This window comes from Lutjanus erythropterus, chromosome 11 (assembly GCF_056507025.1).
Source record: "Lutjanus erythropterus isolate fLutEry1 chromosome 11, fLutEry1.hap2, whole genome shotgun sequence".
NCBI lineage: Eukaryota > Metazoa > Chordata > Actinopteri > Lutjaniformes > Lutjanidae > Lutjanus > Lutjanus erythropterus.
In genome coordinates, this window is record NC_139327.1 from 32659420 (window position 1) to 32681874 (window position 22455).

The 22455-nt window shown below is 42.0% G+C and overlaps 1 protein-coding gene across 1 annotated transcript in view; it reads right to left on the bottom strand.

The window, feature by feature from the left end:
* tecta (tectorin alpha) overlaps positions 1 to 21985 on the bottom strand; it is a 33534-nt gene extending 11549 nt beyond the window's left edge. Inside the window, exons 1-13 of the mRNA XM_084730660.1 lie at positions 21791 to 21985; positions 19540 to 19652; positions 14346 to 14410; positions 13254 to 13393; positions 12847 to 13134; positions 12584 to 12721; positions 12301 to 12466; positions 11271 to 11683; positions 9752 to 10322; positions 7939 to 8549; positions 6572 to 7142; positions 5063 to 5694; positions 458 to 1115 (exon numbers count right to left, since the gene is read on the bottom strand). Of these exons, the coding sequence (XP_084586786.1) occupies positions 458 to 1115; positions 5063 to 5694; positions 6572 to 7142; positions 7939 to 8549; positions 9752 to 10322; positions 11271 to 11683; positions 12301 to 12466; positions 12584 to 12721; positions 12847 to 13134; positions 13254 to 13393; positions 14346 to 14410; positions 19540 to 19652; positions 21791 to 21985 (4561 nt within the window). The remainder of the gene's footprint in view (positions 1 to 457; positions 1116 to 5062; positions 5695 to 6571; positions 7143 to 7938; positions 8550 to 9751; positions 10323 to 11270; positions 11684 to 12300; positions 12467 to 12583; positions 12722 to 12846; positions 13135 to 13253; positions 13394 to 14345; positions 14411 to 19539; positions 19653 to 21790) is intronic.
* Positions 21986 to 22455: the final 470 nt, after the last annotated feature.

Below are 22455 nucleotides of genomic sequence, written 5' to 3' on the forward strand. Positions count from 1 at the left end.
ACAAGGCAATAAAGACCTTTATTGTCAAGCCATGGTCATGTTAGACATGTTAGACGTTAGGTGTAACACAACAATGTTGTGACAATAAAGGCATTTTAAATGTTTTGAAAGAGAGTGCCTTGGAGTTTTTTTCTGACTTTTTAGTAAGTACATGTGTCCCTATCCAAAAAGCACGTCATACAAATGCACTGTCCTGGAACTGCTCCTCTCTGCTTTAGACCTACAACATTAAATTAAATTATCATTTCTGGAAAGAGACAGCTGTTGGGTTTTTCAAATGTGCGAGAGAGAAGGCAGACATCTGAAAAGACGATATCTCAAAAACTCTGCGGCTCGCACCGAGACTATCTAGATGGATAAACAGCACTACAGGTAAGAAGAAAAATGTATTAGTAAATATGTATTTTTGATTTTGGGATGAAGTATTCCTTCAAGGTGAGTCCTGCCTTGCACTCACCACACGGTGTTTCACTCCTCCAGCCGGACACAGGCACCCCCTGGGTCTGACAGGTGCTGGCATAAATCTGCAGCCAGTTACAGATTGTATCCTGAGCTCCCTGATCCAAACAGGTGTCCTGCAGGCAGCTCTGATAGAAGAACACTGGCGCCACCTTACTGTGACAGCGTGCAAACACACCTCCTCGATCCACAATCAACCCACACAGCCTCACCGCCTCCGGCTCCACAAACACATACAGTCCGTCTCCAATGTGGAATCGAATGCCTGTGTTCACTTCATTTGCCCCATTGTCGCCGCCGACGTTTGCGTTGGCGTCGGCCACCATGAGAGGGGCGTCATTCTGCGCGCTCTTCTCTCCCAGACCACAGCGGGGACACGAGTCTCCGCAGCCCACCTGGCAGAAGGTGTCCCGCTCCGCCCAGGCCATGCCCCAGTCGGTGGCGGTGAGGGTGGGTGGGGACAAGGGCATGCCCTGGCAGAGGCCACAGGAGGTGTTGTAGAGGTCGCGGGGTAAAGTCAACAGGAGGAGAGTGTTCCAGTCGAAGGCCACCTTCAGGCCAAAGTCCGTCTCCAGAATGAGCTGCATGCCCATTGTGAAGACGTTGACCTTCCCTGGACCCAACTTCAGAGGAAGGTACAGACGCTCCTTGTTCACCTGAAAGAAGAGACATTCAATAAGACTAGCTTGAAAAGGTTTAGAGGGAAAGTTCACCCCCAAATATAAAACTTCTCCACCATGCTGTGATGTAATTCATCCATCTAGATGTTTTTTGGTGAGTTGCAGAGTTTTGTAGATATCAGCTACAGAGATGTCTGTCTTCTCTCAAATGAAATGGGACTAAATGCACTCAGCTTGCAGTGCTCAAACCATTCAAAAAATATATATTTGAAAAGTTCAAAACCAGCATCTCTTTCCAGAAATCATGATCCAGTTACTCAAGATAATCAACAGGCCTTGATGGAGCAATTTCATGTAGGAACTACTTTCCTTCTGCAGTAGAATCAACAAATTGTTTTTAATTTGAACAAGTTAGCAAGTTGTCTTGTTTCTTATCAATGGCTGAAGAAAATACAAGCTTTTCTGAATATGTACAGGACTCACTCTCCAGATGTTACTGGAAAAAGTTCACATAACTAAAAGAAAGGCTGATCTACACACACACACAATGGAAGGACAAGCTTTCTACAAGATATGGTCACATGGTTGGGATAGGACAAATTTATTTACAATTCAGTCCATCGCCAATTGTTTTTTGGGGCATGTTTTGTAATTTTTTTAGTGTTAATCCTGGCAGCAAATTTTGATTTAGTCACAGTCTTTGGACTAAAAAGCCATTTGGTCACAATTTAGCCATCTGAATTGTTTTGGACTTTGTCAACTGAATATCATAAGATTTTAGTCAACTAATCAGAAGTAGATTTAGGCAACTAAAATGCAACGTTATGCATTATTTAAATATTTCTATAGAATATCCAAACTCATACTCCTGGAGGAAATATCAAGTAGCCTGTTTGTATTAACATTTCTTCAAACAGGCATTCTTCTTTTTGACACATATTCATTTCATACAAACAAGGGCAAATTACTAAATTATGGTTATATTTATTGGTTGAAATGTTCATTTTACCAACAAGATGGTACGCTAAAACATTACTCCAGCAGCACAATCACTTTTCATTCAAGAACATTATGTTCACTATAGGAACTCTTATGTTATCTAAATCTATAGTGGGAGTCAGTGTGCCTTTTTTACTGGCTGTTAGGGTTATTTAGCGAGTTTAATGGTGTGCACGTTACAGCGTTACAGTGTTACGTTGCTCTGTGACACACTCAGCAGTAAAGGACACACTCACTGAGTCAAGACGGGTGAAAAGAAAAACAGCCTGTAAATCCAGACTGCTTTCACATCTAACTGATCAAGCTATCTGATCTGATCTAAGACTGACCAATACAGTTTTGGTGAGTTTCATGTTGTTTCTGTCTGTCTAAAGAGTTTAGATGAAGTGCGTTTTATGGAATTAATGAGGCAATTAAAGCTCGTCTTAGTTTGTTTAAAGAGAGAAAACCTGAATTCAGAATGTGATCTTTTGAATTTTTCTGTTTAATGAGGAAAATAGGTGTAAAATATTTCATGTCATGAGATTTTGTGAGTTCATATTGTTTGTTTCATTTCATGATATGTGACAAAACTTTCAGTTTCCTGGTCCCATAATTTCATGGTAAATAGGCCATAATTTCCAAGTAATATATTGGAAATTTCTTACAAATTACCCCCAAATGTCATGGTTAAGTATGTGATAATTAGCAAGTACCATTTTCATGTAGTGGGTAGTAATATTTGAAAATTCTCATGTGTGTCTTTCTCAGTATGTGATAATTTGCAAGTGAAATTTTCATTCAAGTAGGTGGCTTTGCAATTACGAACAACTACATGAAAATGGTACTTGCTAATTATCACATACTTACCCATGAAATCTGTAGGTAATTTGTACTAATAAATTTCAAATACTATTTGGTACTGTTACTGGGTAATTACCACCTGTTTACCATGAAATTACGGGACCTGGAAATTGAGAAGTTACCAAAAACTTGAGCCATTGCTACTTTGATTCTGTCACCCAACAACACAGCAAGAAGAGGTTTTCTCTTGGTTGTGGCCGACCCTGAAGTGACTCGTGTTTGCCTCCAGTTTTTCCTTTTTTCCCCCCCTCTAGCTAATACTGTGACTGTGATGTAATTGTGACATCAGCATTAAAAGGGTCTATAGGATCCCCATAAGCTGAGACGCACACACATTTCTAGAGAAGCATTTTGACCACCGAGTCGCAGTTTCTAATCCAAGTATGTGGGGAAACCCGTGTGATTAATGAAACATGAAGACTCACTGAAAGAGCCTCTATCGGTTTTTCATTTAATCTAATTGTATGAGAGACAGAAACAGAGAGAATTGGGGGGGTTGCATGTGCGTTTCTGTGTGTGCGACTGTGTGTGCATTGGGTTATGTGTGTAATTTCTGTTTCTCCTCAGATCTTTTAGTCGGTTTGTGAACCCGGTCCAAATGTCGCTCAGGGTCGGGGTTTTGTCTGAGCCAAATCCAGCCTGATAAAAGATGCCCATTGAAATTAGATCCACCTTAAGCCAATCAAAAGGAATTCACCCTCTGCCTGGTTATTCTATCGGCTTGATTAGAAATAACATGTCCTCCTCGCAAATACAACAACCGTGACCTTCATGAGACGGGTTTAAACGTGGTGTTAAGATGAGCCTTATTCCATCTGCACTTTTCCTCATATGATTCAGCAGTGCCCGAAGGTTAATTCAATTTAAATTCTGGGAAAATGTATTCAGTATTATGTCTAATATTATTAGGAAAGCCATCCCTCTCTTACAGTGCTTGTTCTTACTTAAATGCAAATGATAGATTCCTCCTGTCAGCTGGTCTCACAGCTGCTGAAAGGACGGTACAATTTGTAGTTTGTCACTGGTGATCACCAGCAATTGAAATAAAAATACAGTGTCTGGGACAATTTTAGGACAGTAGAGAAACATCCCACTACAAATATATCAGAGCAAATTTCCAAATAGGCATTATTTGGACAAAATATAATAAAGTGTAATATTAACAGTCCTAGAGCAAATGTAAATTCAAACCACTAGCTAAGTAAATCATTCATCGGCAGTCACACGCGTAGGTGTATTGTTCTGACGTGAGCCCAGGAACCTGTATAGCTGAACATGCGACACAACTGTGCACGCTGGGAGGTGAGCTCTGGCATTAAAATGACTACATCACTACTAACAGCTGTTAGTTTATTTATGTGCACACTATTAGTTTAATTGACGTCATTATTTCAAGTTAGAACTCATGTTTATATAGTGAGTTCTTTTGGAGGAGGCATTTTGCCTTTATTTGATAGAGAGAGCTGAAGATATGACAGGAAAGGGGGTATAGAGAGAGAGGATGACCAGCAGCAAATGGTCCGCAGGCGGGCGTCAAACGGCCGGCCACTGCAGAGGACCAACAGCCTCAGTACGTGGGGTGCATGCTTTACCTGCAAGGACATCTCATGTTTACAAGTTCTGAAGAGTTTAGATTAAGATAACGTGTTTATAATGGTTATACTGAGCAAAATGCTAATGGAGTCTAGCAGGCAGAAGGCAGGCAGTTACTGAACACCAACTCCAAAGTGTGTACGTCAGAGCAGTAGCTGTTGTTTTCAGGATAATGAGTTTAACTTTATATTGACAGACAACTGACAGTTATAAACAATTAATCAGCTTACAGTGGAGGACTTGTCCTCGCTTGTTATGTCCAAATTACAACGTTGCACTTGTCTTGTGCTCCTGTAGTGTTCCTGCAGCCTGTCTAAGGTTCCTTGAGTCAGGAGGGGGCAGGGGGGCAACAACTTGTTTCAACCATAGACTGTATATTAAATAGGATTTCAACCTATTTAATATACAGGCTGCAGCTCCAACCCATTATTTGGATGGCAGTACTCATTTCTGGACACCTAGTTGTTATTAATTGCTCCTTAAATGACAAAAAAAATAGTTACCCTTATATGAACACAGTATATAATCCTGGCTCTTGATGCACTCACCGTGACAGTGTTTTTGTAGCTTCGAGACACTTCAATCTCATACTCGTAGACCTCCAGGACAAACCCCCTCACCCAGATTGCCTGGCCTGTGTCCCTCTCTTCATTACGAGCTGCCAGTTTAAACAGAGGAAAAGATCCACTAATGGTCGCGGGGTCCCTGCTGTTGTCTCTACCACAGTGGGTGGTGGCCATCCTGAGAGTACAAGAGCTCTGCAGCTCAAACGGTACGCCACCAAACGGCAGAAAATGCCCATAACCAGCTGCCACGCACAGGGCCTCAGTGCGCAGCTGGCAGTAATACAGGCCATCACTCTCCTGGCAGTACTCCTCCAGGTGACAGGGTGCGAGCTGACAGTATACACTGTTGTCAGAGCCGTTGCAGTAGCAGCGCTCCTGGCACTCCCAGTCTGTCCAGAAAGTCTGATTCGTGGCCAGCTGGCGCCCGTGGCTCATGCAGCCACAGTCACTGCGAGCCACACACAGGCCATCGCGCAGCGCAAAGCCGTCCTCGCACTGACAGCCCTCCTGGCACGGCAGAGGACACGGCTCCTCGGGTTCATCCAAGTTGGCACAGGTCAGAGGGCAGGCGCTGGTGCACTCGTCAAAATGACTGTTCTCTGGACAGGGAAGAGCTGAGACAGAAGAGCAAGGTAAGAGACAGAAACAAAGACAGCAGACAAACCCATATAATAAGAATTTTCCACCAAATCTGTCTGTTTTTATTTAGCAAATACTGAACCACTGTAGGACAATGTTTGTGGCAAAAGAAGTGTAAAAATATCTGTGATCTCAAACCACTTCTGCAACATAATTCACCCCTTGCATATATGTCAAAATACACAGCTTTTCTTAGTCTGTAGCACAATTGGCTCTGTACCCTTTGTCAGATAAAACCAAGGCCCAGTTCCAATCCGGCCCCTAAACATTCCCACTCAATGACCGAGTGTAACTCTGTGTGGAGTCACACTTTCAGCAGTGGAAGGTCTCTTAAAGGTAGAATCAACAGGGTTTGTCTGAGCTGTAATAAATGCACCACAACATCCTAGGACTGCAAGTACCAACATTTTGCGTTAGTAAAGCATCCCGAGCACAGCAAAATACAGAAAATACAGGCAGAGGGCGGGGTGTCTGCAGATTCAGTCACCAATACACACTTGTCGAGGGTATAAAGTGATGATTGAAGGGGAATATGTTCATGATGTTGTGTCTGCTGCTACCACAAAAAAAAAGACATTTTGCATATTTGAATCGAGCAGAGCAGAGAGCCACTTCTGAGATGATCTGCAACACCTCTGATAGAATCACAAGCACTGTGTGAAATGTCTGCGATCAGCTCTGGCAGCCAAATTACTGCTGGAACACGACACAACTGTGCCTGGTGAAATCATCATGTAAATGTGTATATTTGTTCTGGTCACACAGAGTTCATCTTTTCATCTTATTGTGGGTTTAATGCTAAACAACCCAAATATCAGACTGTTCCTTTAAAGGAAAGATAAATCTACTCACGGCAGTTGGTGGCACTCCTCCAGGAAGCAAGGCCTACTTGAGCGTCCTGACAGGCGGTGGCATAAGCCTGCAGTGAAGAACACAGCGCTGAACGATTCCCTTCCTTTATACACATGTTGTACAAACAGTTCCTGAAGAATGGTGACGGGTTGACCAGTGCATGACACGCCAGAAATGAACTATTCCCTGGGTCGTTGATGTTGCCACACATCCAGGGACTCTGGTAGAGGCGCAAGTCTGTGCACATTCGATACAGGTCGTCACAGTCGCCATTACAGGTGAGGTCATCAGCAATGGACCGCCAGCCCTCTGTGAACTGTTCTGTAGACTCCGCCAAGCGTCCATTTGGAAGACGAAGGTCATCGGTGGCATTGTTGTTGAAGACGCCACATAGGCCACAAGTAACATTGTAGAAGAGGGTGGAGAGAGATATGTTGAGGAACCCCTGGCGTGTGTAGTGGACACGAAGCAGACCACGGGACTCCACCACTGTGGCATTACCAGGTGCTCTGTAAATCATCATCGTCTCCATCGGATGGACATATGGGAGTCCCACTGGTTCACCGTTCAGCTGGAACACAAAGAGGTGTCAAAGCCATAGGTATTCAGAGACCTGATCTCACTGCCTACAGATCATCTGGGGATTTCTAAAACACAAGGTAGTTGCTTGAATGGTGCAAGTAGAGCGGCTAACAAACCTACACCCCTCACATATTGTGAAGGACTTTCCATTTCAGACTATTTTTGTGGGCCAACCTGGAAATTAGCATCACTCTGGTTACCCCCACAAAAAACTAATAGGAAAACTAATGGGATTTTCCATGGACTTTTCCAGTGTCTCTGCAGACCACCTCAGTCCAGCACATTTGATCCCTCGTTCAAAGAGCACATTTTGCTTCTTAATTGTTTAATATTTGGAGGTAGCTATTTACACACAAAGCTAATGGCAGACATTGTGCTGTGTTATTCTAATTTAGATGACAGAGCCTCAAGTTACTCTATTAATTGCATTAATAGTCAGAAGTGTTTGAATTCATGCTGCTTTGTGCTTGTTAATCAGGTAATTTAGGCACTCAATGTGCTGAAGCGGCACATGCAGAAAGCTGTTGAACATGTTTAAACAAAGTAAACTACATGCAGATATTTTGTAAATATATTCTTGTACCTTCTGAATATTTTCAAAATGCCTTTCCCAGTTTCCCGTTTTATATTTCCTCGTAAATGGGAAATGGTTTGGAGGCACGTTCCTAGGAAACCCATTTCCTGGGATTAAACCTTTGCTACCCCTTAAACGTAAAGAGTTTGGTACCCAACCCTACTGACAATAAATAACAAAATGGTTTTTGATCTGTAGGAAGAATACTAACCTTTACTATATCAAAATCTGTCCCGCCCATCTGAGCCTCCATGTTAGCCACTGTAACGATCACAGGTCTTTTCCACGAGGGGCCTTTGTTCACCAACCGCCTGCCCATCTTCACCTCCACCACTGAGCCATTAGGAGGCACTGGAGCACACAGCTTCAGCAGGTAGTATGAGCTGTCATCTGGGAACAGCAGGAAGGTGCCATCAAAGGAGGATGTTACTGAGTTCTGGGTGATTGAGCACACTCCCTCCCTCCGAGGGTAGCAACCCAGCAAGCCCACCTCTGCCACACACACCTCGCCCTCCTTACAGGACTCGTTGAAACAGGAGATTTCCCCGACTGGACCGCAGTTGCAGTGGAGGGTACATTCACCTTCTTCGCCGCTGGGGCCTGCCCAGAAAGTGTGATTAAGGGGGTAATAGAGTCCATTATGTTCACAGCCACAGTCTTCACGCTGTACACAACGGCTGCCGCTGAGAACGTAGCCTTGGTCACACTGACAGCCCTCAGTGCAAGGGTGAGCACAGTACAGAGGAGCGGTGAGGTCCGAGCAGGAGGCTGGGCAGGCAGTTGTGCACAGTTGGTAATGGCTGAACTCCGGACACGTCAAAGCTGAGTGCCAGGAAGAAAGAGGAAATTATGTCAGAGGACACAAGTAAATTAATGTACAAACTCCAATTCTAAGTTGGAATGTTGAGTAATAAAGTAAATAAAAACAGAATGCAATGATTCGCAAAAACTTGCCAACCTGTTGTTGTATTTTGCACTTCTTAATGCACCACACATTTTCGGTTGTGGACAGGTCTTGAGTAACAAACGTATGAAAGCACTTTTCTGTTCTCTGTTTAAAACTGAGCAACATTACAAAAAAAGTTTTACGTGGAACTTATTCCTGATCAAAGATGACTCAGACATTTTTATGGTTGAGCTGGAGGCCACAGCAATACCATCTAGAGCGATTATATCTTCAGGTAATAAGTTTCAGAGATGTTCGGGGCAGAGAACATATCTGCAGTTTTGTCTGAGTTCAGCAGCAGAAAATTGCAGGTCATGATAGTTTTTATGCCCCTAAGACACACTTAAAGTTTAACTAGCTGATTAGTTTTATCTGGCTTGATCATTACATTATAATTTGGTATCATCTGCATAAAATTTGTATGTTTCTTAATAACATCTCCTAAAATAGTCATATATAGGGTGAACAGACCCTCCAAGCACAGACCCTTGTGGAACTCTGTGACTAACTTTGGCATGCATAGAGAATTCAGCATTATTTGTACAAACTGGGATCATTCCAATAAACAGGACTTAAACCAGTTCAGCATAGTTCCTGTAATGCAAACTGAATGTTCGAGTGTGGGTGATAGGATATTATGGTCAATGGTGAATGCAGCACTACGATCTAGCAAGTACAGAAAGAAGTCTGTTGTCTGATGCACTTAGAAGATCATTTGTAACTTCCACCATTGCTGTTTCTGTGCCATGATGGACTCTAAATCCTCTCTGAAAATCCTCAAATAAAGTATCATGTTGCAGAAAGTCACACAACTGATCTCTCAAGGATCTTAAACAGAAAGTAAAGATAAGATATAGGTCTATGGTTGGCTAAAATCTCTGGATCAAGAGTGGGTTTATTTACAGCTACTTAGAAGGACTGTGGTACATACCCTGTTATTAAGGACAGATGTATTATGTCTCATAAAGAAGTGTTAATTAAAGGTAAAACCTAGTTGGGATTGGGTCTAGACATCTAGACATCCATCATCTTACAGTTGGGGCTTCTAAGATGAAGAATCTTTGTAAACTGAACTCACAGCAGAATGTACGAGATCTCCACGATCGTATCGTGACACCAAGGGCCTGACAGGCCAGAGCATATGCCTGGATGGCCTGGCAGAGCGTGGTGATATTATCCCTGTTGCTGCACATGTCATACACACAGCTGTACACAAAGGCTGTAGGGTCCACTACAGCTCTGCAGTCCCTGAAAGGTCCATCAGTTTTGTTGATGAGTCCGCAGTAGTCAGAGCGAAAGTAGAAGGCTTCTGTAATAGGATCACACACACTGCAGTTCTGGGCACAGCCATCCGTACACCTCCAGTCTGTATCCTCTGCTCGCCAGCTGCCCCCTAACTCCACCACGCTTTCTGCCAGAGAGCCGTCAGGAAGCACAGGATCATCAGCAGGGTCATCATTGTAGTTACCACAAAGGCCACAAGTGTTGTTGAAGTAGGAGCTGGGCAGGGAGATGGATGCATAGTGTTGACCATCATAGGTCACTAACAGTCCAAAGTCTGTTTCTAGAGCAACAGCTACCCCTGTCTGATAAACCCTGATGGCACCAAGCTGGAGTTGGACCGGTAAAATCTTCATCAAGCCATCCACCTGGAGAGATGAACAGAGGACAAATCAGAAAAGGAACCATGGATGATGGTGCAAAACACAAGACTGCTCAGAATCAGAAATACTTTACAGACCTTCAGGGGGAAACAGTAGTGCACTGTGGTGCAATTTATTGGGCTGCAGCTATTGATTCTTTTAGCAATCGAGTAATCTATTGATTATTCTGGCGATTAATCAGATGAGAAATATTGCAATATTGCAAATACCTGGTGTCCACTTACCAGGTGGTCTGTTGCAATCAGTTGGATGCCATTTTGCATGTTTTCATGCAAAGGCTCCCAAAACCCAGTTAAAACTATAACACATTATGAGGATCAAATACAAATCAAGATTATGTTACTGCTTTGCCTATTTCTTGTCCAAAACATGTTTTAGTGTACATTTTAGCTGTAATAGGTGGTAGATCACGAGCATGCAGCCACCATTTTGTGCATTTCTTTGAAATGAGCCAAGCAACGCTATGTCACATGCTTCATTGCTCTGATTAGTTGTAGGTCACATTTTACTATTCTGAATTCCACCAGCCTTGGATCTGGTCGTACTAATGACAACGGGTCCAGATTTGAAAAGTCAAATGTTGTTTCGTGTTTCACTGCTCTGGTTGGTTGTAGGTCTATCCAGTTGTGTTCAGTGGCATTCTGGTCTGCACATGTTTCTTATGCCCCTTGAAAATCGAAACTGAATCAAGACGTTAGTGAGATATTAAATTCCAATTTGTGAACTGGTCTGACAATGCTGGGTTATCTTTTTCATTTACTCCTTTCTTTTCCTTTATTGTGAAAACACGAGTAGATGTATCTACGAAGTAAATAGAGATATATTTTACAGCCCAAACCACTCTCCAACGTGTGAATGCAAGCACAAACATCTGTCAAAAAACACACACAGGGCAAATATTGAAGTAATTGCCGATTTCTGACAGATTCTCACCTGGACTGTTCCAAAACTGCCTTTGGGTAACATGACACGGTGGCCATACACCTCCACTGTGACATCTCTTAGCCAAGAGACAGAGGCGACACCACGGTTTTCATTTTTGGCCTCCACGCTGAAGGAGGGCAGCCCCGCCACCTCCCAGCAGGGCCGAGCCAGCAGGTAGGAGCAGGTTCCCTGGAAGTGATAGAGGAAACCATCGAAGGTGTGGTAATGAGGGTCTCCAAATACCACACAGGTGCTGGTGCGGGTCGGCTGGCAGTAAAAGGCGCCTTCCTGCTGCTCGCAGGTCTCCAGCTGCCCACATGGAGCCTCATGGCACTGCACCTCGTTGTCAACATCAAGGCAGCGACATCGCTGTGAACACTGGTCAGACAGCCAGAAGATTTCTCCTCGTCTGTAATAACGTCCTGGAGAGGATGAAGGAAGCACAGGAGAGGGATTTAAAAGTACAGTTCTACATGGAGCTGAAGGATTTAATAACAAAATGTTAATTGATTGTACTTAGTGTTTGCTGAAATAACGTTGCTGAAGCTACAGTGCAAAAAAAGGAACCGTCTTGGATACAATTATCAGTGACTACGTATACATGCACACAAATTAGGCCTCTACACCGCAAATGTCACCAGAGCAACAGGCTCGCTCCGTCTTGTCTACACATTTCAAAACATCTAGCAGCAAATGAGCAGCCAAACCTTCTGTGCAGTTTTCCTTTGATTTGTGTGAATATTTCTCATCTATTTTTACATGAACACAATGCATATGATTGTGGCATACGCATATGGCATACATAGTGTGCGTGTGACAGGGAGAAAGGATAAAAGAGAGTGCCAGTGGCCATACTCAGCACAGACAGGTATGATTAAAGCAGAGGGATTGACGTTTGGCAGTGAAATTGTCTAGTGGCAGTAAATGTACAGTTTGCCCATGAATCAACACTACATAAGAAGTTCAAGAAGTTTTCAACAAATTGCAAAAAAAGAAACTGTGCATGTAAATGTAGACATTATTTGACATTTGAACTTGCCATTGTAGCTGCAGCCATTGGCAGGGTCGATCAGATCAGTGTCCACGCGGAAAAACCAGCGCCCCGGTACGTTTACATTGGTCGTCTGTTCAATATTCACTACATCATTTGACCGTGATCCTGGCAGGTTGAAGAAGTGACCAATGTCTCCACCATTAAAACCTGACTGGAAAGGGGAAAGGCGTGAGTGACGTAAGGTGAAATATTAATTGTGTAATTTCTATAACAGAAAAGGATTATATTATATGTTATGAAAATGATCCTGGGGACGTTGTGAGAATACCTGAGCTGTTGTCCCACCCAGTCCTGTTAGAGGATCTCCACCACTGGCTGTTCCTGTGCTCCATGTGATTTCTCCATAGTTGAACATACAGAAGGACGCCACGCCATCTGAGATTAGTACAGTTTGGAATGTGTTCACCTTTTGATCAAATGAGAGGATTAAAATAGTTTTACAAAAGAGAAAAACAGACACACAAAAAACAAACATGATAATGGAGAAGAATCCTCGTAGTAAGTTTAAGGAGTGTTTCTTTTGGACTTTACCGGGGTTGTCTGGCTTCCTCCGTAGAAGGTGACTTGGTGCCATGTTGCAATAAAAACCCACGTGGCTGTGAATGTGGGCATGTTTTTGAAGTACTTCCGGACATCTTGTGTCGCCCTCTCCAGTATTTCCGGCTCAGTGGACTCTCTATAGTACACATCTCCACGAATGCCGTTGTGCACATCTGCCCAAAGTGGAGCGATGAATGACCTGCTGTCACTGAGGGGAAAAGCCTCCGGTGTGAACTGGCTAACCTGCACGTTGAAGGACACCACGCCATTGTTGTTGACCTGTGAACAGAACAGATTGTATTTCGGCATTGTAATTGATAATATAATTTATATATTGCAATAAATTATGATTAATTATTATTTTTTGTGCAATAATAAAAGTTTGGATCAGGGCTTACATAGATGGAACGGTAGGGGATAGTGAAGTAAATGAAGTTTATCAGCAAAGTAATTTCAGGAGAACTCCCATCATCCATCTTTGGGGTCTCTAGATCCCTGTGGCCGGGTCCATATGGATACAAGATATCCTGAGTACGAGCTGAAATAGAATTATGCATAAGGACTCATTACGTTGACTTTTAAGCCTAAAATATGTGTGGAGAATTGCTTTAAAGGGATAGTTTGGATAATTCAAAGTACAGTTGTATGAGGTACTTATTTATATCAAAAAGTCTCTACAAGAGTATTGCGATACTTCTGGCCAAAAAGTCACATGAATCCCAATACACAAAATACTCAGGTCTGTATCTGACTTAGGACCACATATGAAATTGAAATAAGAAACAGATCTGAGTGATTTCGGCCTCTTTTGCCTGCAGTGTGAATGTAGCAAAAAGGTATTTTTGCCACTTAAAGCACACTATATTTAGAATATTGTCACCACTTTACTTTGCCATCAGATTGTTTTTTCCCCCCACAGGAAACCACTGTTTTATAAGCTAAATATTGCTCTCTCCAAACCAACCAAACTCCATAGGTGAAATCAGTAATTAAGTAAACAAGAGTGTCTGGCATCCTGCTGCATGGATCTGTCACTTTGTGTTATTGTGTGATTTTGGTGAAATATCAGTTAAAACAGAGAAGTCACACAATAACAGAAACACACTGACAAATGGAGACATCAGTAGACAATAAACTTCACTGGTCTGTGAGGTAAAATTTGTGAGTTTGGTTAATTTTTGAAAGATATTTGGCTCATGTAACAGTGTTTTCCCATCAGAAAAGGCTGTCTGACAGCAAAGGGGTGAAAATATTCCAAATATAGTGTACATTTAAACTTAAAGTGGTGTTTTTCAGTGGCTAAAATCTGTTTCGCTTCTGTCTTTGTCCACAGTAGTAAGTTGTTTTACTTTTGTACTGGTGCCCCCTCTCTGCTTCTCCTTAACTGGGGCAAGCCGACCAGCATCTACTGTAGATAATACCCTGATTGATGGATAATTATCTGTGAACTATCCCTTTAAGATGCTCCGTCAGTATTATGTGCATCATACCTCCTGTCTGTACAAAGATGCTGAAGAGGTGGAGCAGAATGACTGGACAGCCTGGCCTGACCATTCTACAAAAACAGAGAAAATGAGATGACTGTGAGTAATTCACTCATTATGTTACCACTTCCTTACATATTGAGCAACTCTGTCTGAGTAACAGTCACATTATCTGTCTTGCATTTTCCTTAAAACTAATGAAAATGCAGGCAGACATGAGTCATAGGACAGTTTCTCATAAACAAGCCCGTCAGACAAAAGTGGAGAGGAGGGAGAACCATCAAGCCAACGTCACGTTACTTCTTTAAGATCAGGCTCCCAGGTCTCCCCTGAGGAGCCCTGAAAAGGCTCTATTATGCATGCCAGAACAATGTGTCAGGATCACATTTGCCTTACGGTCCCATGTGAGCCGGCAACAGTGGACTACGGGCCTCTCTGTGCCTCAGTTCCCTGCAGCTGACCAAACTGGCCCGCTGTGCTCCAGCGTCTCTGTGTCTGAAGCCGCGAGGCTGCTTAGGACCTCATTACCACTCCTGTTTGGGAGCAATCCATGCCTTGTTGGCTGAAGGGAGGGGAGCATAAACACTGGGGCACTAATGGATTTAAGTGAGTAGGTTTGAATTGCCAAGGTCCCTGCAGTGGCCCTTTGGGGCTGTTCAGTGCCTGGCCTGGCAAGCTGCCCATTGGCAAAGTGGAGAGTACAGCCAAGTTGGCAGATTTTACAGCCACCATGTAGCATTTAAACTTAATTGTTAGATGAAACAGAATGAAACTTCAAAAGGCGTTGTTTGTACATTCAGGGAATTTAAACATTGATGGGCCTCTACATCCTGCCAACTTCAGCCAGAAGTTCAAACTGGTCCCCTCTGGATACCATAGATAGGCTCCACTCAAACCCTATAGGACCTGAGACCCATACAGGTTTGGAGCAGGTTCCCCCAGATACGTTCAGTCAGGCACAGTTTTATTATTGCAAGTCCCAGGTCTGTTTGACATTATGTGTAATACCAGAGTGGATCCAAGAAAACTTGGCTCAGACAGCACTGATGATAGCAAATTAGCAATGCTAACATTAGTGACAACTAAAGATATGACAGGAAAGGGGGTAGAGAGAGACGGGATGACACACAGCAAATGGGCCGCAGTCGGGTGTTGAGCCAGCAGCCACTGCAGAGGACTAACAGCCTCAGCACATGGGGCACACGCTACAAACTGAGATACAGGGACGCCCCCATTTTAGGGGAATTATTGATTATTTTTATTTGGCGTCATCACGTGCTGCCTTCCCAACATCAACACCGATTTTAACTTAAATGTATGGAACAATAACACATACAAAAGATGATTCCTTGACGTATTCATCAGTGCATATCACACAACAGATGCAACAAGATGAAAACAACATGAAAGACATAAGACGTAGTAAGATGTCAGAAGTCGAAAACAATGACGAAGATGTAACAAGACGAAAACAACCTCAAAATATCTAAGACAAACGATGTTATCGGAAAACGATGTAAAAGATGCAACATGATGAAAATGGTGTAAAAGAAGTAACAAGACAAAAACTACATACAATATATAACAAGATCAAAAAGAATGGCATAAGACAAAAACAGAAACATTGTAAAAGATGTAACAAGAAGAAAAAGTCACATTACATTAGGTACGACATAAAGTTTTGTTTTGGCAACTTTTAAATTAACGTGTTAATTACAATCAGCTGTGAAATAGATGCTGAGTGGGTCTGTGTCTCCTGGCCGGGTTTAGGTCCAACATTTATTGGTTCTGCATTGGGTGCGATCAGTAGTACATTTAAAGGTCTTTTTGATTTCTAATGTTTGGACCAGGGAAGACCTTAAAATATTTGTTTTTCTCAATCTGCATTCTCATCTCTGTATTTTGTTTAGTTAATTAGTTTATTTCGGGGGTTAATAGCGCACGACATGAACCAGACACATAACTGTTAATTGACAACTTTTGATTTGTCGCCAAAGTTGGTTAAAGTAAATAGGTGATTAAATCCTATTTAGTCAACCGTTAGGTAGTGAGAGGAGCCTCAAGGCTCATTCATGCTCTATGCTGGATACGATACAGATACATCCGTCCATACTCTGTGTTAACTTAATCCATATATCTGTATGTTTTCTGAAAGGCTACAGATATGGACAAGACAGAGCAGTACCTCTGGTAGATGTGGGGGCAGTGTCATAGTGTAGGCAATATAACAAGTGAGACACAACCACATGAAAACAGCGAATTATTGTATTGGAAATGACTCTTGTCATCAATTAGTGAAAAGAATCCTCCATCCACAGTTTAATATATGAACAGACCACCGCTGTCTACAACACTGCCTGCGCTTTTGCCTCTTTCTAAAGATATTCCATATTACATCCTCCTCCATGTTTTATAACTACTCTTCTTCTTTGGGATAACTTTTAATTCTAAACAGCACCCTCTAGTGGATGCATTGCTTAAAATCCATGCCAGTGTAAAGAACACATGGAGGTTTGTGGGCAGTGATGGTTACATTGTGTAAAATGAAGGTATCAACTTTTGTACATAAAGGGAGCATAAGTAAAACCAAGTTTTGAATTGCACCAAACTCCATTGGGGAGCTGAAACTTTTGCAACAACAACAACCTTTTCTCTTGTAACACTGTAGTCACACTCCTGCTAACTGGACTGCAGCTGCCATTAGCTAGTTAGCTCTATTAGCGGCCCTGTTAGTTGACTCTAACTAGACTGGGACACAGCCTCCAAGACTGTTGGAGGTCATTTTGATGAATACAGTACTGAGGTGATTAACAGCAGCTCCGACCAGGACTCTGAATTTGGGGACAATGAAGACAAGGCAGAGTTAATTTGTAAGTATGCGTCAGCCAGAATGTTGATAAGTCCATGAATGTTTGCATTTTCTCCATTAGGGCTGTAAAAATCTTGTTCTACAGATGAAAGAGAACATGTTTGTTTGGTACTGACCTCAATAAATATCATATCATCACAATTTTATTTAATTTTTTTTCAGTTAACATGAAAATTGTAATATAAAACTGATAATTTTACCAAATCGTGGAGCCCTAGTCTCCATCCTGGTTGTTCTAACTCCTTCAGAATCATTACCGCTTTTGCTGACAGTATAGGACAGGTTTCCCGCTTTGTGAAAAATACATATTTAAGTAATCAAATCATTATTATACACATGATGATTAGTTAACTAATAGCTTGAGCTTAACAGAATGTCAACTTGAAAATATGCTCTGATATTTTGAAGATTGAGTGAGGACCAGCTAGCTAGCCTGCTAGCTACCAGCCAGTCAGCGTTATCACGGAAAAACCTTCGCTAATTTACAGAAAGCAGTAACGATTCTGTACCATTTTGGATAAAAGACATATAGTTTCAGGGTAAAAACTGAATATTTATTGCTGGAAAAACTTGTTCCAGTGAAGGTAAAGTTAAGTTGTTTATTTTTTTATTGGTTTTACTTTGTGCAGTAGTGTCATCTGCATAGTTTTGGCTCTTTATATGTTGATACAATGCAACACTTCAATGAAAAATACTTAATATATATTTAATTTTAAATTTAAAGTGGAAGAGGCAATTTGGTGCATTAATTTTCTTTTCATTATTCCTACAAATTACAGTGAGGATAAGCAGTGTTAGATGATGACCTCTGAAAGCTGTAAAAAAAAAAAAAGTTAGTGGACCTTTGAGCTTATGATGAACTTGAGGTTATTTTTTCACACACAAGTTGGATCACTGAATGAATCAACTGACCAATGAAATTATGGAAATGTTTCCTTTTTTATAATGTAAAAAACAGACTTGGTTATGATTTAGAAGGACTACATGTATGAAAATACCCACAACCTTTACTTTTGCTGTCCTGAAGAAAATACTGTTGATGTGTATCTGTTGATACATGAGGCTTGAAGGTAAATTGTCTCCAGGTGTGCCAAGGTTAGTGAGCACTGCTGAGAGAGGTCTGCTCTAATGTCACCAGGCTCTCATCAAACATTGTCAACACAAAGATTAACACAATTGACTCTTTTGACTCTTGTAGCTCTCCATCTTATCTGACCGGCCTTTTAGCAAGGCGATTAAGATAAGGACCCCAGGACTTACCAGATGAACAAGACCCTTCAACACGTTTATCTCTGGGGTCACATTCAAAGAGCATTTGAAATCAGAGCTGCAATGATTTGTCGATTAACCGGTTATTAAATTAATCAACAACTATTGTGATAATGAATTAATACTTTTGATCGTTTTAAGCAAAGAAATGTATTTTACAACATTTTTCTGGTGTCTTTTGTCCTCTGACTGAATATCTTTGGGTTTTGGATGTCATCTTGGGTTTTGAGAAACATTTTTGGACATTTTATAAGCAAAACAACTAATCCATTAATGCAGAAAATAATGAAACTGAAAATAGCTGCTAGTTGCAACCTTAATTTAAGTTACTTTATTGCACTTGAGCCATGAAAATGAGGAAAAGTCAGACCAGTATTCAGTAGTTTGTTATTTATGCTGTGGTTAAATAATTGCAATCACAATGTCAAAAATTAAAGAATGACATGCATTCAAATAGTTTGTTTTATATTACTGATTCTATAATTAGTGGAAATGTACCTTGTGGCAGACGTTAACCATTGTTTGCCAACTTGGGGTTTGGTTCCAAGATAAATCTGATGGCTCAGAAGATATTTAAAGGGAAAATAGGCAAAGTAACATATTTTCAACAACGTAATGTTTATTTTTATGATTCTTCTAAAAAACTTTCTGTGAAAAACTGAGTATCTAACTCTTGGTTTCTGAAAATCCTTAGATAATATGAGAAGTAATTATTATTTTATTGAGCTGCTCATATGCACACTTTGACCATAACCTGTAATGAGGGGTCAGAAACCCCTTAAAATTAATCAAAAAATGTTGGGAACACCTGGATTAGAAATCAACAGTTGCTTTAGAATATGAAGCAACACTGACAGCACCAACTGCAGCCTGCAAAGCATAAAAACTGTTGAAAAACAGATCATAAATAATCCCAAAAAGTCCACTGAAAAGTGAAGAGCAGGTTATTTTGACACACAGTAAGGTCAAAAATAAAGAAACTATGGATGAAATGAGGCAGAGGATGAATGATGCACTCACCTGCCTTCAGAAGATGGACATCTAGCACCTCAGTAGTCTAACCTGGCAACCTCCACGCAGCAGTGTCTCATCCAGCAGAGGACCATCCAGAGAGGGGTGGTGGTGGTGGTGTTGGTGATGGAGGGAGTTAAACGAAGCAGTGGAGGTGACAGTTGCTGAAGTGATGAAAAGAGCCGAATGTCCAAATCAAGAGCACCCGTTGCCCGACTCCAGCTCCACAGCTTTACCGGCAGAAGCAACAACAATCCAGAAGGTTTGTGTTGAGTGTTTAGATGGAGATGTCCTTTGAAAAGCACCTGCTGAGGCTGTGGAAGGAGCTTTGCCTCAAGAAGCAGGTGCAAACTTTACCTGGGATAGTGTTCAACTTAATCTGAGATCAGTGTTTGGGGAAGGGGGCAGGTGGGGAGGAGAGGGAAGCTGAGGGGAGGGACAGCATAGGAATCTGAGTGGAAGAGAGGGAGTGGAAACAGAGCAATATGTAAGAAGGGGAGAGGGGAGGTCAGAGATCTGGAAATGATGGAGTGAAGCTGAAAAACCAAACAGAATTTCTGCTTTCAGGCATGTTCTAAATGCTGGAGTAAAGGAATGTTTTGCACAAAGAGAGGCTCTCATGGAGGATGAGTGTCAAGCCTTTTGAGCCAGATCTGTCATTAACACCCGCAAAATGCCAAATGATGTGTCTTTTGTGGAAAATTTGGAGGAAACACTGTGACCTTTCCTTTTGGAACAGTGGCATTTGAACACCAAGGTCTTATTGTCAGGAAATATTCAATTGAATACAATACAAATTCTAAATCTGTAATGGTCAAACTGATTAACCTCATAGTTTTTTGTAAATATACTGTCATCCTGAATTTGATGCCTGTAACATGTTTCAAAAAAGTTGGGACAGGGGCCTGTTTACCACCACAATTTTCTTTTAACGACACTAAGCGGTTTGGAAGTGATTTTGGGAACCGAGGACAATTGTTGAACTTTTCAAAGTGAAATTCTTGCTCATTCTTGCTTGACATACAACTTGAGGCGCTCAACAGTCCGGGGTCTAAGTTTTCTTATTTTGTGCTTCATAATACATCACGCATTGTCAGTGGGAGGCAGATCTGGACTGCAGGCAGGTCAGTCTAGTACCTGAACACTTTTACTACGAAGCCACGCTATTGGAACGCGTGCAAAATGTGTCTTGGCATTGTCTTGCTGTAATAAGCAGGGCTGTCTGTCTGGATGGCAGCATATGTTGCTCAAAAACCTGTATGTACCTTTCAGCGTTAACAGATCCATGATACCATGGGCACTAACACACCTTCATACCATCACAGATGCTGTCTTTAGAAGTTAGCAATGGTAACAATCTGGATGTTCTTTTTCCCCTTTAGCCCAGAGGACACAATGTCCATGATTTGTGAAAACAATCTGAAATGGTGAATCATCAGACCACAGCACGCTTTTCCACTTTGTGTCAATCCAAGTACCATGCAAAGAGAAAGACATATATAAACAACATCCAGAAAGGCTGCAGACTTCTCTGGGCCTAAACTCATCTGAGATTGACTGACGCAAAGTGGAAAAGTGTGCTCTGGTCTGACGAGTCCACAATTCAGATTGTTTTCACAAATCATGGACGTTGTGTCCTCCGGGCTAAAGAGGAAAAAGAACATCCAGATTGCTACCAGTGCTAACTTCAAAAGACAGCATCTATGATGGTATGAAGGTACATTAGTGCCCGTGGCATCATGGGTAACCGTCACATCTGTGAAGGCCCAATTAATGCTCAAAGGTACATAACTGAACTGAACAGAGGACACTGTTGTAAAAAGAAAAGGTGATGTATCACAGTGATAAACATGCTCCTGTCCCAACTTTTTTTCAAACATGTTGCAGGCATCAAATTCAGAATGAGTGTATATTTACAAACAACAAGAAACTTAATCAGCTTGATTTAACTTTTAGTTCGTATGAAGTGCATTTTTCTCCCCTACTGAATGATTTATCTGGCATGTGTAAAACAAGGTTGACTTTAAGCTCTGCCTTTGGATTATTCCTCAATTGTGGTAAAGACTTTGCCAGGGTTCACCCAGTGCAGTTAGAGCTCAGGGCAACTGGGCACACAAACTCACCAAAGTAGTACAGTCTTACTCTGGGGCATTTTATGGACAAAACCCAGAAACACACACACAGTCTGAAACCTCGCTTTTCAGGCTCTGTGGTAGGTAGAGTTACAGAATTAACATGAGTCACTTTGGACACTCTGTGTACCCCCTTTTTTAATTAGGAACAGCCTCATTTACAAGGTTACACAAGACACTTCATTTCCATAGATGCTGGAGAGATAGCGAGGGGAAATCTCAGGTGGATCCACACTGATAGGGTCTGGGAAGGAGAGGGCAGTCAGTTGGGTCTTTGTTACTGGAGGACAGTGGAAGTAATTGGAGAGGCAGGGAGCAAGATGTGTGAAAGGCTCCTGGACTGAGGGCAGGCCCCGGGCTCCCATTAAGCAGCACCGAGGCTCTGTGTGGAGCCTTCTTTTATACCTCCCACGTCTTGTTGTGTAAATGGACACATACTCTTAACCAACCTGTGAAAGAGAGCGTCGCACAAAGACGAACAAAAAAATCGACAGTTACAGATGACCTACTGGGCCGGGGGAGCTTCCCGATCAAGGGTTTGTGTTTTGGGAAACGTAGAGGATGGAGAAGTGGGAAAGATTGAGATGGGCTGATACACCTGGTTTCTTACACTTACAGTTCACCAGGAACGGAAAACATGATGATAATGTTCCATCTTCCTTCACTATACTTGAGTAGTCACCTAAAGGGCCAGTGTGTAGGAGTTAGTGGCATTTAGTGATGAGCTTGCAGATTGCAAACACTTCCCTGAACCCTTTCCTTCCAAACTTCTAGTAGAAACTACACAAACAAACTAAAATGCTGAAGGTCCTCTCTAGAACCAGCGTTTGGTTTG